We start from the raw sequence: 18,937 nt of genomic DNA on the forward strand, positions 1-18,937 counted from the left end.
ACCCGGCAGCCCACCCGCTTCCTTCAACAAACCAGCAGGAGGGATGCCCACTCCCTCCTGCCATCACCCCCCTTTCCCTGCAGAAATAGCAGGAGAGATGCCCACTTCCTCCTGCCACCGCAATGCCCCCTCCCCTTGGACGGGCCTAAGGCCCAGTGGCGTAGCAGTCCGGGAGCAGGAAGTGTTTGCGGTTCCTCCTGCTCCCAACACAAAAGGTATAGACACTGGGGTAGGGAGGGGGCATTGTGGTTTCGGCGTGGGGGGGGGCCAATAGCAGGAGGGAGTGGGTAACCCTCTTGCCATTTTTTTGGGGAAGCAGGTGGGCCAGCACGAGTCATGGCAGAAAAGAGTGGGCATCCCTCCTGCCATTTTTTTCGTGGAAGCAGGCGGGGGAACGGTCACTCGGGGGGGGGGGTGATTGTTAGCTTTTTTAATGGGACAGATGGTACGCGTTTAAGTTGTGTAGAACATCTGTCCCATTAAAAAAAAAAAAGCAGAAGTCCTGACAGCAGGGACAGGAGACTGCTTCTCCTGTCACTACTGTCAGGGCTCTAGTCTGCACTGACTCAATCGCTCACTGAGTGATTGAGTTGGTGAGTTTGCATGCAAATCATTTGCGTGCAAGCTTGATAGTGAATCAATCGCTGTTTGAAAATCAGCCAGAGAATCGGCCAACAGCATTTGAGTCGCTATCTTTAGTGAATCTGGGCCTTTGTTAAGTTCTGTCTGGTGTGTGTCAAAATGTTTTTTTAGAATTTTGATCTCAAAGGCTTTGTGTACTTAGATTATCTTAAAATTTTATTTTAATATTCTTAAAAAACAAAAGAAAACTGCAGACAAATATGTACAAGATGCAGGCTATATATATTGCAATTACTGATATCACCTTATTACTATTATTATTATTATCAGTAACTGCATTAATATTTGGTACAATAAATATAGCCTGCATCTTATACATATTTGTCTGCAGTTTTCTTTTGGTTTTTGTTTGCTTTCACTGTACTGCAGACCCTGTTGGATCTTTTTGTTGTTTATTTTAATATCCTCACCATAAAATCATTTATGTAGTGTTCTGGTTGGCATTACAATTTTTATAGTCTTTAGCATCTGACTTGTTTCTCCAATATAGCACCCTTCTCTACATCTTTTGAGTTGATTGATATAACTACATTAAAGGATGAGCATGTGAAGGAATTCCCTTGTGCTGAATGTTTTTCCGATGTGGGTGAATGTGAGGTCTTGTGAAATATGTTGGCATAGTTTTCAGCTACTTTTATGATAGAAGTATGTTCTTCGCTAGTTTCTGTTTCAGATTGGATGGCAGTCGGAAGGCCAATATGTGTGAAGCTGAGAATATTTATTTATTTAATCAGTTTTCTATAATGTTCTCCCCAGGGAGATCAGAAAGGTTTACATGAATTTATTCAGGTATTCAAGCATTTTTCCCTGTCTGTCCTGATGGGCTCACAATCAAATATTTCAGTAATTTGGCCTCCCTGGGCCCTGACCTCTTTTTTAAAATCAATTTAAATATTTATTAGCTTTTAGTAGTATATCATGTGTCACATGAACAATACAGAAAGACTTTCTTCCATAAAGCCATAAACAAAGTTCAGAATCTGCTGTTCTTTCATTTCTTTCTCCATCTACTGTATAAATTTCATTCAAACTTACACCAATTAAAGGTTTCAGCTGGCTTACCTTGCACCCTAAACAGCAGCTTTGGATCAGTTCCCCCTATCCTTTCTCCCATACCTCCCTCTTGCTAGCCTAACTAATTTTTTTCCTCTCCTCCAGCCCCCCCCCCCCATCCTAGTATGAGTCCTCCCCATTCCTTACCCCTTCTTCAAATCTATTTTTCTGCTGGTCTGTGAGTTCTTCCAGCTGCCCAACTTCCCCAAATCTTGTTCTCCACTTGCTCAATGTGAGCCCCTTCTCCCTCTTCCAGTGTGTTGCAATCTTGCACATGGTCCTATTAATAGCTTCCTCTGTCCCTCCTGTAGCTTCTCTATTCCCATTCCTAACAAGCAGACACACCTTGATGTCTGCCCCCTCATTTCCTACTTCTTCCTCCAGAATCCCCCAAACTTTCTCCCAAAATACTTTTATCTCAGGCAATTCTGCCATATGTAAAACAAAACCAGCAGACTGGCTTAAAAATATATAAAGTATTTAATTGCAACAAGCATTGCCAATTCTCAATTGCCAGACATAGGGCTGCATCAGGGGCTTGTTCGTTGCAATAAAATTTATACATTTTTATGCTGATCTGTTGGTTTTGTTTTTGGACTGTATTTTAACAGATTTTGTAGATCATTTGCCTTTTTTTTGGAACCCTATGTGTAGAAATGTCTCTTCCCATTTGCATCCAAGTTTTTTGGTTTTTAATTTTCCAAAATCTCTTTTTTGTGAAAAAAACCCCCCAAAACAAGCTCAAGCACATATAAAGCAGAATCAATCACAGCAAAATTAGTACAACCTATCTTCTCCACCCCCACCTTCCCCTAGAGAAAGAGAACAAGGAGTACAGATAACTAGCCAGTCTTCAACAGTAAGTACTGCTCTCCATGACACATAGATGTCCCACACCTTGTGATAAGGTAACAGTGCCTTGCAGCATATTGCAGTCAATTTACACATAAGATGAATATAGTCCTACTTTGTAAGACGATATTGTCGCTCAGATATGGTACAAGTTTCCAAGTTTATTAAAATCTTATCCCGCTCCATGGACATTCCTTCTGGGTGGCTTACAATCTAAAATTCAGTAATATAAATAATAAACAATATCACATTTCACATACACATAAAATCTGGGATAAATCGAACTACAAAATTTTATAGTAGAGGAGGGGAAGGTAAACACAATCTGGTAATCTTTTGTTTTGCAGGTAATCTTATGTTTTGCAAAACTCTACCAATGAAGCTAGGTCCACCCTTTCTATCTTTAATATCAATGTTATATTTTTTATATTTTGTAAGCATCTTTAAATAAAAATATTTTAGGATCGGTCAAATTTTTCAAGAGAATTCAATAATCTTAGAGATAACGGTAAAAAATTCCAAAGCTTAGGGCCAATTACTGAAAAAGTAACAGTTCTAACATGTTCGTGGACTGTCTCTTGATATGTTGGAACTCTAAGATGGTTTGGGGTTTCTGATCTAAGAGATCTTGGCAGTAAGTATGGACTCAACGCATAAGGTATAAAGGCTCTCTTGTGTTTACAAGGTAACAAACTTTCCTCTAGTCCACCACTGGACTGGTAAAAATGTTTTAAAAACCAATAAAATAATTTTATAAGTAATTCAGTGATTTATAGTTAGCCAATGTGCTTCTTTAAAAAAATAAATTACATGGTCAAATTTACGTAAATTATAGATCAATCGAATTGGTGTATTTTGAATTATTTGAAACCTTCATATATCCTTCTGACATATGCCTTTATAAAGCGAATTACAATAGTCAAGTTGTTGAATCACTAGTGAGTATATTAATATATTCAAAGCCTCTGAAACAAGTAGTGAACGAATGGATCTAATGAGGCGTAATTTATAGAATGATCATTTAACTACCTGTGAGATCTGCAATTGATAAGACAATTTGGAGTCCAGGATTACGCCTAAAATCTCGGTTGATGTTACATAAGGTATTGTTATATCACATAGTTTAATCTGTAATGATGGTTTTATCTGTTCGTAAGGTGTGAATATTATAGATGTTGAAACTTCTCCAGATTAATCTTAAATTTGTTTTCAATAAACCAATTTGTAATATAGACCAGATTCTGATTTATAGATGTAATTTCAGAATCTGAATAAAATTTGAATATCATCTATGTAGACATACATCGTGAAACCATACAATTGTGCCAAAGTCAAAAGTGGTGTAAGAAAAATATTAAACTATCAATCTGAAGCATATGGGTATACAGCCTTAAACTTATACAGGGTAAGATAGAACCTGTATAATTTCTTAAAGGCATTTTCGTTTATTCAGTATGCTTACTGATACCTTCCCTTTCACTGCCTCTCATTTAGCTCCCATCCCAAAGCCTTTCTCCAACTTTACCATGAATTTATATTTCATAACTTTTCCATCTGTAAAACTTGATAAAATAGTAGTTTACATATTACATGCAGGTATGATAGGTATCTTTCATTCGACGAGAAAGCAGTTACTTACCTTAATAGGTGTTATCCAGGGACAGCAGGCAGATATTCTCACACATGGGTGACATCACCGACGGAGCCCCGGTACGGACACTTCAAAAGTGTATCGGCATTTTAAAACTTTAGAAGGTTTGCGATAGCCCACACCGCACATGCGCCTTCCCGCCCAACTGAGGGCGCGCATCTTCTCAGTTAAGATAAACCAGCTACGAAGCCAACCAGGGGAGGAGGGTGGGTTGTGAGAATTTCATCTGCCTGCTGTTCCTGGATAACACCTGTTACGGTAAGTAACTGTGCTTTATCCCAGGACAAGCATGCAGCATATTCTCACACATGGGTGACCTCCAAACTAACTAGAATGAGATGGTGGGAAAGTTGGCCTTCAAGAAAATAAATCTTATAATACAAACTGGCCGAAGTGCCCATCCCATCTGAAGAAAAACTCCAGATAATAATAAGAGGTGAATGTGAAATGAGGACCAGGGGGCAGCTTTACAGAATTCCGTAATAGGAATAGATTTAAGGAAAACTAAAGAAGCTGCCCTAGCTCAGACTTTATGGGCTATGACCTGACTCACCAGGTGCAGACCAGGTTGAGCAAAACAGAACGAAATACAGGTAACCAAACAGTTAGAAACCGTGTTCTTGGAAACAGGATGCCCCAACTTGTTAGGATCAAAGGAGATGACGAGTTGGGGAGAAGTCTGATAAGTGTTTGTCCTGGTGTGTAAAAAGCCAAAACACCCTGTTCCCTTCTTTCTTTCTGTCTCCCTGCTTGCCCCCTTATAGACTAGAAAGGAAAGATCCGTTTATCCTACAAAAAAACAAGAATTAGGAAGAACAAGGAAGTGATTGAGATGAAACTTTGCCATCCCTTTCGATAGAAACTATGGTTGCGTGCGTAGAAGCACTGTATCATAGAGAAAAACTGTGAAGGATGAATCTTTCTCTAACACTTGTAACTCACTGACCTTCCTGGCAGAAGTGAGCAAGAGGAGAAAAAAAACAACATTCCAGGTGAAAAAAATTGAGGATGAGTGTGGCCATTGGCTCAAACGTAGGCTTCACTAACCTGGAAAGAACCCCATCAAGGTCACAGACTACAGGTGAAGGTTTGAGAGGTAGCTTCACCTTGAAACGCCTTTTCATGAATCTGGAGACCAAGGGAAGCGCAGAGAGAGATTGTCCCTCTATTGCACTTGAAAAGCTGCACCAAGCCGTAAGAAGCTTTCCCTCCACTAGCATGTGAAAAACTAGAACAGTACTGAGATAGATTCGAATAGACACACCATTTCGACTGATAAAGGAAGTGGAATCTGGATGATGAAGAAGAAAACCTAACCCATATTTGGTTAAGAGAACAATATAGTGAGGCTGGTTTCCTGGAGACATCAAAAATCTTGCAGACCGACTGCCATGCTAGTGATAAGAAAATCAGAAAAAAATCACTCCGAAGGGTATATTAACAAACTTAGCAATGAGAAAAACAGCAACACTTTGAGGTCAAAAATATGCTCAGAGACACAGAGGCAAAAACAAGGAGTTGAAGCCCCAAGAATCACCTCACCACTCAATCATCGCATATTATGAAGTCAAGTGAAAAATCCAAGTTGATCGCTGCAGTCTAGCAGAAAAATATTTTCTTATACTTTAAAGCAGGGGTGCCCACACTTTTTGGGCTTGCGAGTTACTTTTAAAATGACCAAGTCAAAATGATCTACCAACAAAATTTTTTTTTAAAAAACACAAAGCATACTGTACACAGAGAAAATGTTAATTATTTATATTCCAGGGTTTTTTCAAAGAGATCAAGCAGATGACTCTATGCAATGTCACCTCAGAAACAACTATACAAAAATAGACAAAAATACCCCCTCCCTTTTTATTAAACCGCGATAGCAGTTTTTAGCGCAGGGAGCTGCGCTGAATGCCCCGCGCTGCTCTCGACACTCATAGGCTCCCTGTGCTAAAAATTGCTATTGCGATTTAGTAAAAGGGGCCATAGTGCAAAATATAGACAGCAGATATAAATTCTCAAAACAGACACATTTTGATCACTAAATTGAAAATAAAATAATTTTCCTACCTTTGTTGTCTGGTGATTTCATAAGTCTATGGTTCCACTTTCTTCTTCTGATTGTACATCCAATATTTCTTCCCTTCTTTCAGCTTACTGTATGCTTCCTCTCCTCCAGATCTCATTCCCTCCCCCAACTTTTTCTTCCTCTCTCCCTGCCCCCTCCCCTTTATTTCTCCCTGCCTGCCCCCTTTCTTTCTGTTTCCCTGTCCCCCCTTTTGTTCTGTTCCCCTTCTTTCTTTCTGTCTCCCTGCCTGCCCCCTTTCTTTCTGTCTCCCTGTCCCCCCTTTCGTTCTGCTCCCCTTCTTTCTTTCTGTCTCCCTGCCTGCCCCCTTTCTTTCTTTCTCCCTGCCTGCCCCCTTTCCTTCTTTCTCCCTGCCCTCCCCCAAGCCACTGCCACCACCATTAGGGAACAGGCTCCCAAGCCAAGCCGCACCAAGCTCTCCCTGCTTCCCGATGCAGAAGCGCCGGGCCGACCAGCCTTCCTCTTCCCGACATCAATTCTGACGTCGGAAAGGAAGGCCCGGGCGTTGACGTTGGGAAGAGGAAGACTGGTCAGCCCAGAGCTTCTGCATCCTGTTTATGGCGTCGGGATTCAGGTAGAACGCAAAGGCAACGCGAGTCTATCACGGAGCCCGGGATGGGCTCCTCGATCGATTCGCGTTGCCATCGCGATCGACCTTTTGGGCACCCCTGCTTTAAAGTATAAGAAAATATTTTTCTGCTAGACTGCAGCGATCAACTTATATTCTTGGGGCTTCGGCTCCTGGTTTTTGCCTCTGTTTCTCTGAGCATATTTTTGACCTCAAAGTGTTGCTGTTTTCATCATTGCTAAGTTTGTTAATATATCCTTTGGAGTGATTTTTTCTGATTTTTCATATGTTTCCCTTCAATCACTCTCTTTAGTAGAGTACCAAGCTTTTTGTTTATTTCCCCACATATAATTGGACTTAAGGCTCCTTTTACTAAGCTGTGCTATCCACATCTAAGGATTGAATCCATGCCATCCTGTCATGAGGTGGCCATCAGTGAAGTTTGGAGCACAAACAAAGCTTCTAAGTCGAAAAAATATACTTTTAAAAACTTTGAAGAAAATCCAAGATGGCCGCCGCAGGTGCCAATTTTGACTGAAAAACAGCCGTTAAAAACACAGGAAAATTTAAGGATTTTACAGATGGTATGAAGGGCATGCAGGGAAACCCCCCCAAAATCCTGATTTGAGCTCCCCCTAAAATCGGCTCACAGACAGCTCTGATACATGTGCTGCAATGCATTTCAATGGCAGACAGCAATACACAGTGCAAGCATAGGGAGATCAGTATCTCAGGATCTGATTAAACAGGATTTTTCAGATCTTCTGACCGCTTCACCTTCCCTGTCATCACAGATCACGACCACCAAGACCCCTCAGGGGAATTAAGGAAGACAAGTGGTCTGATTCCGATCCCGGAGTACCTCCATGGAACCGCAGTAGCCTGTGCTCTATGCCTTTGCGGATGAACCAGGGGAGAGATGGCTCCCGATCCTGGAGACCCGATCCAATCTGAAGGCTATCTAGAGGGCTTACTGCAGTTCAAGCTTACAGAGCACCCTCCAGAAGCAGACAATCTTTAAAGAAAAGTCTACGATTTCCTGCCGAAGGAACACTCTCAGAGTGAATCCGCAGCACTTGGGCAATACCCGCGGCACCGAAGAAAATAAAAGACTAGTAATTCAGAAATAAAATCACGAGCAGAAAAAACTAGAAGTTCTCAGCAAGGCTGCAGAAACAAACTGAACTTCAAGGGGAATGTCCGCACAGGTGTCATCGCAGAGGGGGTTGGTTTTATTTCTAAGTTCTGCAGCCAAGGCTGAAATAGATGTACAACCCGAGAGTTCAGCCTCCAGAGGGATTGTAAAAGATTTGGCTTTGATGAAATATAAAACAATTTTGGATTTGAAAGTAAAAGCATACAAAAAGGGAATTATAATAATTTTTAAAAGATTTGGGGGCCATTGATAACATATTGTAATGATTAGATACCTTTTTACACTAAAAGTATAATTATAATATTGGGAAAGGGAGAATATATAGTTATCTTATTGGTTTTAATCAACATTTTTGAATGTTATGCTTGATTTACAATATTTGTGGGAAGGGAGGGGAGGGGCTTAATTTATGTATTTAAGAAGATAATAGAAAAGAATTTTGAGTGATCTGTATGATTCAATTGATGTATTATTGTACACTTGATGTAAGATGGAAAAATGAATAAAGAATTGGGAAAAAAAAGAAAGTAAAAGCATTGGAGAATCAATAAAATCCAATAATCTGCAATTATTACATTTTTCTAAGTTGCTGATGAGATCTCGTAAAGAAGCATTTCTGCAAAACTGTATTTGACTGAAATATTGAAGGAACCACTTGAGTCCATGCCTCTTAATGTACATATTTATTATATTCCTATAGCTAGTGAAGGGTTGCCTGATCAGCTAGTCGCCAAATGTAGATACTCCTGATATATTGGAAATGTCTCTCTCTCTTTTTTTAAAAAAATCTTTATTCATTTTCATATCTTACATCAAGTGTAAAATTATTAACACAAAAATTTTTTTTAACAAATCACTTGACAATCTTACTTATAATCCTTAAAGTATAAAAGTATTATGGAGGGATTGGTTCACACCCAACTGATGGGTTATCTTGATCAATTCTCTCTCCTCCATGAAACTCAATCTGGTTTTAGGCCATTATTCAGTACGGAGTCAGTAATTGCGGCTATCTTAGACAATTTGCACTTACTGTTTAATGAAGGCCTTAATGCCCTGATAATGCAATTCGATATGAGTTCTGCCTTTGATCTAGTGGACCACATGAAACTGCTGCAATGCCTAGATGCCTTTGGTATCCGGGATAAGGTGCTGAACTGGTTCCGTGGCTTCCTTATATACCGCACCTATCAGGTTCGTTTTAATTATGAGCTTTCCGACACCTGGAGCAATCCATCTGGTGTGCCCCAAGGCTTTCCACTATCCCCATTGCTCTTCAACGTCTACATGTCCTCACTGGGCACGAAGCTAACCCAGCTGGGGATAAAACTATTTAGTTATGCAGATGATTTTACGATTATCATCCCATTCACCAATTCTGTCTCCGAAACTATCCCCAAAGCTTCAGAAGCTATAAACATGATGGAACAATGGATGACAAACTTTAGGCTCAAACTTAATTCAGATAAAATGACTTTTTTCATTGCTTCACCACATCCATTTGACATTAAATCACCCCTCTGTATCAATAACCTTAGTTACCCTATCCAGCCCTCCATAAAGATACTAGGTGTAACTCTGGATCAATGCCTAACCATGAAAGACCAAGTAGATTCCTTAATCAGAAAGGGATTTTTCACTCTCTGGAAACTCAGATCCCTTAAAGCTTATTTTGTTACATCGGTTTTTAGAATCCTAGTCCAATCCCTCGTACTAAGCCTGCTTGACTACTGTAACATCGCCTATTTGGCAATTTCCCCCAAAAATATGCGACGCCTACAACTGTTGCAGAATGCGGCAGTCAGACTAATCTTTGGACTAAAAAAATTTGACCACGTGACACCCTACTACCGGCAGCTACATTGGCTGCCGATGAAGGCACGCGTAAAGTTCAAATTTTCCTGTTTCTGCTTTAAAGCATTACACGGACTTGCCCCCAAATACATTTTCTCCTTCTCAACCAACAGACACAAGAGAAGTTCACATTCCAACTTTGTTTCCCCCCCAGTGAGAGGTTGCAAACTGAAAAAACACCATGAATTCCTTCTCTCACACCAAGCAGCATCATGGGGTAAAGACCTAGAACAATTACTTTCGCCCTCTACTTATGAGGTATTTAGGAAACGTCTAAAAACACACCTGTTCCTAAAACATCTTGACAACTGATCCATTTATCTCTTTCCTCTCAATAGCGACCTACTGTCCTTTTGATCACTTTTCTCCTCAACAATGAATTTCCTGTCTAATTACTTCTCTTTCTTCTTCCCCTCTTGAAGTCAGTCAATTTGTACCTTTGCTTAATCTTTTGTAAACCACATAGAACTTCACGGTATTGCGGTATATAAGCTGTTATTATTATTATTATTATTATTAAAAGAAACCCTCCCCCCATTAACAATAAATCAATTAGCAAATATCATATTTCCAAATCCCACCCCACCTATATCTTATATAATAACAAGGTGTTTAAGGTGTCTGATTATTAGAATATGTAATCAATGGCCCCCAAATCTTTTTAAAATTATGATAATTTCCTTGCTGTATAGCAAGCAACCTCTTCATTTTATAAATATGACAGACTGAATTCCACCAAAAAGTATAATTAAGTTTAGTATAATCTTTCCAATTTCCAGTAATATGTTACATGGCAACCCCCGTCAGTATCAATAATAGTTTATTATTATTTGCTGAAATCGGACTCTTAAATCTCATAGATGTACCAAATAATATAGTGTCATATGAAAGTGCAACATGATTTTCTAAAAATGTATTAATTTGGGACCAAATTAACTTTCAAAATGCATTTACATAGGGACAGAAAAAAATTAAATGATCTAAAGTCCCAGCTTCTAAACTACAATACCAGCTTCTATTGGACCTAGAGCTATCCAACTTCTGTAAACGAACTGGGGTCCAAAAAGCTCTATGCAACAAAAAAAAAAACCTACAGGTCTGTCTCATAGATGCTGACCTTGTAGTTCTTATTCTCCAAGACCAAAAACGTGGCCATTGAGAGGCAGAAATTTGATGCTCAATCTCAATGCTCCAAATATCCCTAAGACTTGGTAAACTCCAAGATCAAAATTGGCAGAAATGTCTCTCTCTGATTTGCTGATGTTGTCATTATTGTTAGTCTTTTGCTTTGAACTCTGACAGATTGGTTTCTTCACCTTTTTTAAGCACAAGGAGGATTTATATCTTAACTCAAAATCTTGTATTTTACCAGAGATGACAAAAGAAACTCAAAGATGTAGAAAAGAGTTATTTGTTAATACCTGGGGTTCTTCACCTAGGAGCCCCTTTTTTCTTCAAATTTCCATATAAATGTATTATCAAGTATAAATTTGTGACATATATCTGTTTTCAGCCTAGACTATTGACTTTTTTTTAGCTGCACATCAACCAATGGTTGTCTGGTTCCAATAGGGATTAATTCTGTTTAAGAGATATATCTCAGACCTTGTGTAATCTATTTGCAGCCCCCTTTTCTTTTTCAATGTCTTCATGAATGTGTTTTGGTTTTGAGCTCCCATAATAAGTGGACTTCAACTGATAGTAGTTGATGTTCCCTACATATCATATTTTTCTGTATGGTTATTGTCACATCAAACTGTACAAGCAATGTTTGCTTAATTATTGTTTTATTTGAAATTTTCAATAAATAAAAAGATCAGTAGTCTGAGAACCAAAGAGAACTGCATTTAAATTCCACTTTCCCCACTGACATTTCTCTTAACCTTGGGCAAGTCACTATTTCGAACTGCCCCAGGTATTCACTTAGAAAGCCAAATGATTTCAGGCTTGAAAAAAAAACCATGATAGGCTCTGGTTTCAAGACCCCCCCCCAATCTATCATTAAAACAGATTATATACCTAATCAAAGTGAACAGGCCACACTATCCCTAAAAAAAACCCATGATAACTAAAGTACCAGGAATGACAAAGAAAGCAATTGCTTATTTGTTTTACTGTCATGTATCAAAAAACAGGAATAGTTATGCCTCCTGTAATGTGTTTAAAAAAATAACAACAAAAATACCTTTTAGACTTTCTGCACCACACTTTATTTTGACTTTCATGGGGTCCATAAGCTGTAGAGGGCCCTTTACTATTTAAGGCAGTAAGAACCACAGAGAAGCCACTCCAAACAGTATCAAAAGAGGCTGAAGTCTGGATTTGTTTTTGCCATATCATCCACGAATCTGTAATAGAGATGAAAATTTTAACAAAGAGTCTGTCAAACTTGATTTATCAGAAAATGAATTTGAACAGGAATCGGTCTAGTGCAGAGTTCTGCAAACTTTCTCGAGCTGCGGCACACTAAATGTAGTGGCCGTGGCTTGAAGCATCCAGAAGTGTGTGATGATATCACGCTGACGTCCACATATTCGTGGAGGCCCTCCAGATGGGCCCTGGGCCCTGAGATGCCAGCAGGGAAGAGGGCTAGAGAGAAGGAGAGGCGCCGGCGCCTCCCCTTCTCCCCAGTGTGCTGTGGCACACCTGAAATCTCAGGAGGCACACTAGTGTGCCATGGCACACAGTTTGTGATACACTGGTCTAGTGGATCAATGACAGTGTGCAATGGAAGTACTTGGTCAAATCATCCACTCTCTAGGATTATTATGGCTCAGGTTGTCATAGAGGCACAGCAGGCCCTAGGGACAAAGAGTCATTGTGCAAGTGACCAGATTTAGAGCTAATGATTACAGAAATCCAAAAGAAGCCCTAATGCATGGCCTCCAGCCAGGGCCATATTAACATTAGATTGGGCCACAGACCAGGAGAAATTAGGGCCTACCTAATAATTTTCTTTCCATTAGTGCTTCACACTATTCCAGTATTTGTGGGATAGTTGTGTCCATCAACTAGCAGCTGGAGATAGAAAACACTGACTGAACTCTGCTATGGGAAAATATGTATCATATGTATGTACCAGAAGTGACTTGGAATATCTGGATGCCGTGAAAACTCCTTTGAGAGACCACAAATGCTCCGCATGAGCGATGTAGAGTACTCTGCCAAACCTGCAGCCTTTGGCACTTCTATGGAAAGGGCTGCCAATGCCTCCATAATCAGGGAAACCAGTTCTTCCTTATGGAACAGCCGGAGGACCTTTGGGTCATCGCCTTCCTTTGGTGGAAGCTCTCCTTCTTCCAAGGATTCTTTTAGGGAAGGGCCCTCTGAGCACCTCAATGTGTCCTCCAATCATGTGGGAGAATTAGCCATCTCCTCCTCAGCCCCCTCCTGCATGTCCATGCGAAAATGCTTAGGAGGTGGAGGAACTACTGGAGAAACCTCATGCAGCTGATCCTGTGAGCCTTGTCCCTGCTTTAGCAAATAGGCCTGATACAGAAGCAGCATAAATTCTGGGAAACATTCTGCCCAGCTGCTGCTCCAAGATAACTACTGTGGGCTGCATGGGAAAAGCAGAGGCCTATACCGCAGCCTGCTCCTTCAAGATTGCCACCGACCCCAAGCTTACCATTATGGGCTGCCTGCACCGAAGACACTGGAACTGAGGAGAGATGCCACCGACTCATACTTGGCTCAACTTGCCAGTACCCGATGCTGGGACCCACCCCCTCTCTTGTGTGTTGTTTGGCAAGGATGTTCGCTGGGCCCTGTAGTGAGAACATCACTTTGCTGTCTCTGTGGTAGCCATCATCACACTGACAGTTGCAGTACACCTGCCCCCAGAGCCCCAACATAGCTCTGATAAATAGCAAGAGGGGACTTACCCCTGCTGGCTTCCCTTGCACAAAGTCGTCAAGCAGGTGCCCCAGAAGGCGTTCCTAGCACAAGTTGAAAATTCCTCAGTACAGCATCAAGCCTCTGTTTTGGTTTTTTTAATCAGGCAACCCATTAGCTTAGCTGCATGAAATAGTGAACTGCTTATTAGGTTCTTATCTTGCTAATATGTTTTCTAGTAGAAAGGCGCGTCATTCTGGTAATATCTCCATGAACCAGTGAAGATGTCTATAATAAGAACTAACATGATCATATTTTTTCAGACCGAAGATCAAACGAACCGCTGAGTTTTGTATTATTCTTTATCTATTAAGGACTTTCTTGTGGGATCCTAAATAAATTATATTACAATAATCCAGGACAGACAGAATTGATGATTGAACCAAAAGTCTGAATGACACTGGATCAAAATATTTCTTAATCGTGCACAATTTCCAGAGGCTAGTAAAGCATTTTTTTATCATTAGATCTGTCTGATTGTCTAGAGTAAGATGACGATCTAACACAACACCTAATATTTTAATAGTATTAGATATCGAGAAATTGTGAACATTAAGTTGAAGTACCTTTTCCTTGATATTATCATTTGGACAGGCTAGAAAAATTTTTATTTTCTCAGGACTAGGTTTAAAATTAATGGTCCATTTCTCTATTTGTGCCAGAATTACTGAAATCTGATTTTTTATATCTGTCTTGAATGAGATCATTGGAATGAGTATGATAATATCATTGACATAGATGTAAAATGTAACTCTCAGATTTTGTAGTAAATTACCCAACACAACTAGGTAAATATTAAACAAAGTTGGTGATAATGAAGAACTTTGTGGAACCCCACAAGGATTACTCCAAGAAAAAGATTACCATCCAATATAATAAAACGGTAAGCCGTGCATGCGCACTTCCTATGCGTGCGCCGGTTTTCCGTGAGCTGTAGCGACTCATACGAAGTGCGCATGCGCGGCTTACGGTTCTGTTTTTCGGTCTGGCCTGCTCTCTGCCGTACTGCATTTTTTAGTTGAAAGACGCAGCGGTGGCTCCTCTCACGATCCCCCCCTGCGTCGGACTTCCGACGCAGGGGGGATCATGAGAGGAGTCACCGCCGCGTCTTTCAACTAAAAAAAAAAATACGGCAAGGCGAGCAGGCCAGACCAGACCGAAGCTCAAGACCGCGGGAAGGGAAGGGGGGGTCGACAAAGAAGAGGACTCCAGCTGTGAGGAGCCGAACGGAGCAGCCAGATCGCAGCAGGCCAGAACATGGGGGAGAGGCCGAACGGAGCAGCCAAGATCGTGGTAAGAGAAGGGAAGGGATGGGGGAAATGCTGCAACTGCTGCACAGGGACCTGGAGGGGAAGACAAATACCGCTGCTGCTGCACAAGGAAGTCGGGGAGGGGAGGGAAATGCTGTTGCAGGGAAGTGGGGTGGAAATACTACTGCACAGGGAAATGGAGGGAAAGAATGACAGACAGAAAGGAAGAAAGACACAGGGGCAGGGAGAGGGACAGAAAGACAGACAGAAAAAGGGAGCCAAGGAGAGAAGGAGAGAAAGAGAGAGAGAGACAGCGGGAGAGAGAGAGAGAGACAGAAAGAAAGAAAGACAGACAGACATATATTCTAGCACCCGTTAATGTAACAGGCTTAAAGACTAGTCACTATATACTTGGTAAGATCTATTTTTTTTTTTAAACCCTGAAACCATTTCCTAACATTTCCTGAAATACCAATTGAGTCCAAATAGCTCAAAGAATCTCGTGATCTACGTACTAGATCAAATGCAGAGCTCAAATCTAGCTGAAGTATTAGTGCACTGGAACTCATGCTGAACAACCTATGGAGATGATCCATCAATGCAGCAATTATCGTTACGGTACTGAATCTCGAACGAAATCGATGGAGACACCTGAAGAATGTCAAATTTTTCCAAATATTTTACCAATTCTGAATTAACTAATCTTTTTAATAACTCAGTAAATAACAGGATACTGGCAACAGGTCTATAGTAAGACTCTTTGGTACTAGATTCTTTAGGATTTTTTATAATTTGTGTTACTAGAATATATCCTATCTCCTCTTGAAACAGACCCTCTCTCAAAGAAAAGGTAATCCATTTAAAAAGATCTGCTTTAAAGGTGAAAGAAGCGTTCTTCAGAATGTTAGATGGACAATTATCCAATCGGCAACTGGATTTTGCATATCTACTATATAATTTACAAAAAAGAGTCAAATCAAGAACATTTAATTTTTGCCAGCTCATGTCAGTCCTAACTCCGTCATCCAATCGTAACATATTCATACAAGGATCATTCTCTATCACTTGGCTAAAATTCGATCTCAAGTTAATAATTTTAGTCTTAAAAAAACTCAGCAAGAGCCTCAGAAGATGGTAAACTTTCAGTCTTTGGATGCTTTTTGGATTGATATCAAACAGATTGTTAACAAGTTTAAATAGTTCTTTGCTGTTAACATTTGTTGTCCCAATTTTATGAGCATAAAATTTAGTTCATTTCTCCTAAGTGGTTTACATTCAGGTAATTTATCATATTTCCCTATCTGTCCTGGCGGGCTCAAACTCTATCTTGTGTACCTGGGGCAAAGGGCGGATTAAGTGACTTGCCCAGGGTCACAAGGAACAGCGAAGAATTTGAACCAACAACCTCAGGGAGCTGAGGCTGTAGCTCTAACCACTGCACCACACACTTCAGAAGTGGAAACGATGTTGAGAAAATGTATACATAGGGAGAGGGAGTAATTTGAAGGGGACCTAATGGGATAAGTTGTAAGATTGTTTAATAAATTTTTATAAAATCAGTCCTGGAACTTTTTGACCAGATTTTTTTTATTTTTTACAAGGCAGTTGTTCAGGCAGAAAGAGCCAGACAGGAGGAAGGAAGTAGGAAAAGGGCAGCAATCAGATCTGAAACCTCCAGATATGACACACAGGCACAAAAACCACATGCAGCCTTAACTGGACCAAATGGACCAGGAGCGACTCTCTCAGATCTGAACCAGACCAAGTCGCACCCCAAACTATTTACAGAATCTAAAACAGTATTGCAAAATCCCTAACACAGTCAGATCCCCCCCCTTATTTTTCTTAGGGAGTGAAACAGACCACATCATAAACTATAAAGCACAGTTACCTACCGTAACAGGTGTTATCCAGGGACAGCAGGCAGATATTCTCACGAATGGGTGACGTCACCAACGGAGCCCGGTACAAATCCCTTTAAAAGTGTATCACCAATTTAAATCTTTAGAAAGTTCTCGAAAGCCCGAACCGCGCATGCGCGAGTGCCTTCCCGCCAAACATAGGGCATGCAATCCCTCAGTTAAGATAATCCAACTAAGAAGCCAATCCGGGGAGGGGGGTGGGTTGTGAGAATATCTGCCTGCTGTCCCTGGATAACACCTGTTAAGGTAAGTAACTGTGCTTTATCCCAGCACAAGTAGGCAGCCTATTCTCAAGAATGGTGGGAATGTTGGCCTAAGAAAATAAATGTTGCAATACAGATTGATTGACGTGTCCATCCCGTCTAGAGAAAGTCTCTAGACAGTAGTGAGAAGTGAATGTGTGAACTGAGGACCAGGTGGCAGCTTTACAGATTTCCTCAATAGGCGTAGATTTAAAGAAAGCTACAGAAGCTGCCATAGCTCTAACTTTATGGGCTGTGACGCGACTCTCCAGTGCCAGTCCAATCTGAGCATAGCAGAAAGGGTGACGGGACAAAAGCGTGCGAGACTTCGGCGCGCCGACATTGCAGCGCAGACGATTTTGAGCAAGACCCCAGCGCACTACCTAAAAAGTTACTTTTAAAGAGCTCCGATGGGGGTTGTGGGGGGGGGGAATCCCCCCACTTTACTTCATACTCTTCGCATTGCCATGGGGAGGGAAAAAAATTTGGAAAAAGCACAAAGAGTATGAAGTACACTTATACCCCGCGTCGGAGCTCTTTAAAATTAACTTTTTAGGCAGCTCGCTGGGGTCTTGCGCCGATTTGTCTGCGCTGCAATGTTGGCGCGCTGAAGTCCTGTGCGCGAATGACTATGAACCAGCAGAAAGACATGCAGGCTGCCAGCCAATTTGAAATTGTTCTCTTGGATACAGGATGCCCCAACTTGTTTGGATCAAAAGAGATGAAAAGTTGGGGAGAGGTTTATTGTGGCTTTGTCCGGTCAATATAGTAGGCCAAAGCCTGCTTACAGTCCAAAGTATGTAAAGAAGTTTTTCCAGGATGAGAATGAGGTTTAGGAAAAAACACAGGTAGGACAATTGATTGATTGAGATGAAAAGCAGTGACAACTTTTGGAAGAAACTTTGGATGTGTACGCAGAACCACCTTGTCATGATGAAAAACTGTGAAAGGTGGATCTGCTACTAATGCTTGTAACTCACTAACCCTCCTGGTAGAGGTGAGAGCAATTAGAAAGACCACTTTCCAGGTCAGAAACTTGAGTTGAGCTGTGGCCACTAGTTAAAATGGTGGCTTCATCAAGCTGGAAAGTACCACATTAAGGTCCCAGATGACAGGAGGAAACTTGAGAGGTGGTTTAACATTGAAAAGTCCTTTCATGAATCTGGAAACCAAAGGATAAGCAGTGAGAGGTTTTCCCTCGACTGGCATGTGAAAAGCTGTAATAGCACTGAGATGGGCTCTAATAGATGTAGATTTAAGTCCAGAGTCAGACAGATGAAGAAGATAATCCAACACCAATTCCACTGCCAATGTTGTTGGATCATGATGATGAAGAAGACACCAGGAAGAAAACCGAGTCCACTTTGGTTGGTAACATTGCCAAGTGGCTGTTTTCCTGGATGCATGTAGAATTTGACAAACAGGCTGAGAAAGCCGGAACACAGATGGATTTAGCCTGAGAGAAACCAAGCTGTCAGGTGTAGTGATTGCAGGTTGGGATACAGAAGTGATTCCTGATTCTGAGTGAGCAGAGAAGGAAATATTGGAAGAAGTATGGGTTCCCTAGAGCTGATTTGCAGTAGCAGGGAGAACCACTGCTGTCTGGGCCACCGTGGAGTAATAAGAATCATGGTAGTTGTTTCTCTCTTGACCTTGAATAAGGTTCTCAACATAAGAGGAAGTGGAGGGAATGCATATAGAAACAGGCCCGTCCAATCCAGGAGAAAGGCATCTGCTTCCAGACAGAGAGGGGAGTAAAGTGTGGAGCAAAATTGG

The 18,937-nt window shown here is 40.9% G+C and overlaps 1 protein-coding gene across 2 annotated transcripts in view; it reads right to left on the reverse strand.

Moving 5' to 3' along the window:
- Positions 1-2,372: 2,372 nt before the first annotated feature.
- The window catches only part of TEX49 (testis expressed 49), a 53,577-nt gene continuing 37,012 nt past the window's right edge, over positions 2,373-18,937 (reverse strand). Inside the window, exons 4-5 of one of the 2 annotated variants that reach the window (XM_033936361.1) lie at positions 12,039-12,201; positions 2,373-2,760 (exon numbers count right to left, since the gene is read on the reverse strand). In XM_033936361.1, the coding sequence (XP_033792252.1) occupies positions 12,153-12,201 (49 nt within the window). In that variant the 3' untranslated portion in view covers positions 2,373-2,760; positions 12,039-12,152. The remainder of the gene's footprint in view (positions 2,761-12,038; positions 12,202-18,937) is intronic. The other variant, XM_033936362.1, reaches the window with a different exon arrangement.

This window comes from Geotrypetes seraphini, chromosome 3 (assembly GCF_902459505.1).
Source record: "Geotrypetes seraphini chromosome 3, aGeoSer1.1, whole genome shotgun sequence".
NCBI lineage: Eukaryota > Metazoa > Chordata > Amphibia > Gymnophiona > Dermophiidae > Geotrypetes > Geotrypetes seraphini.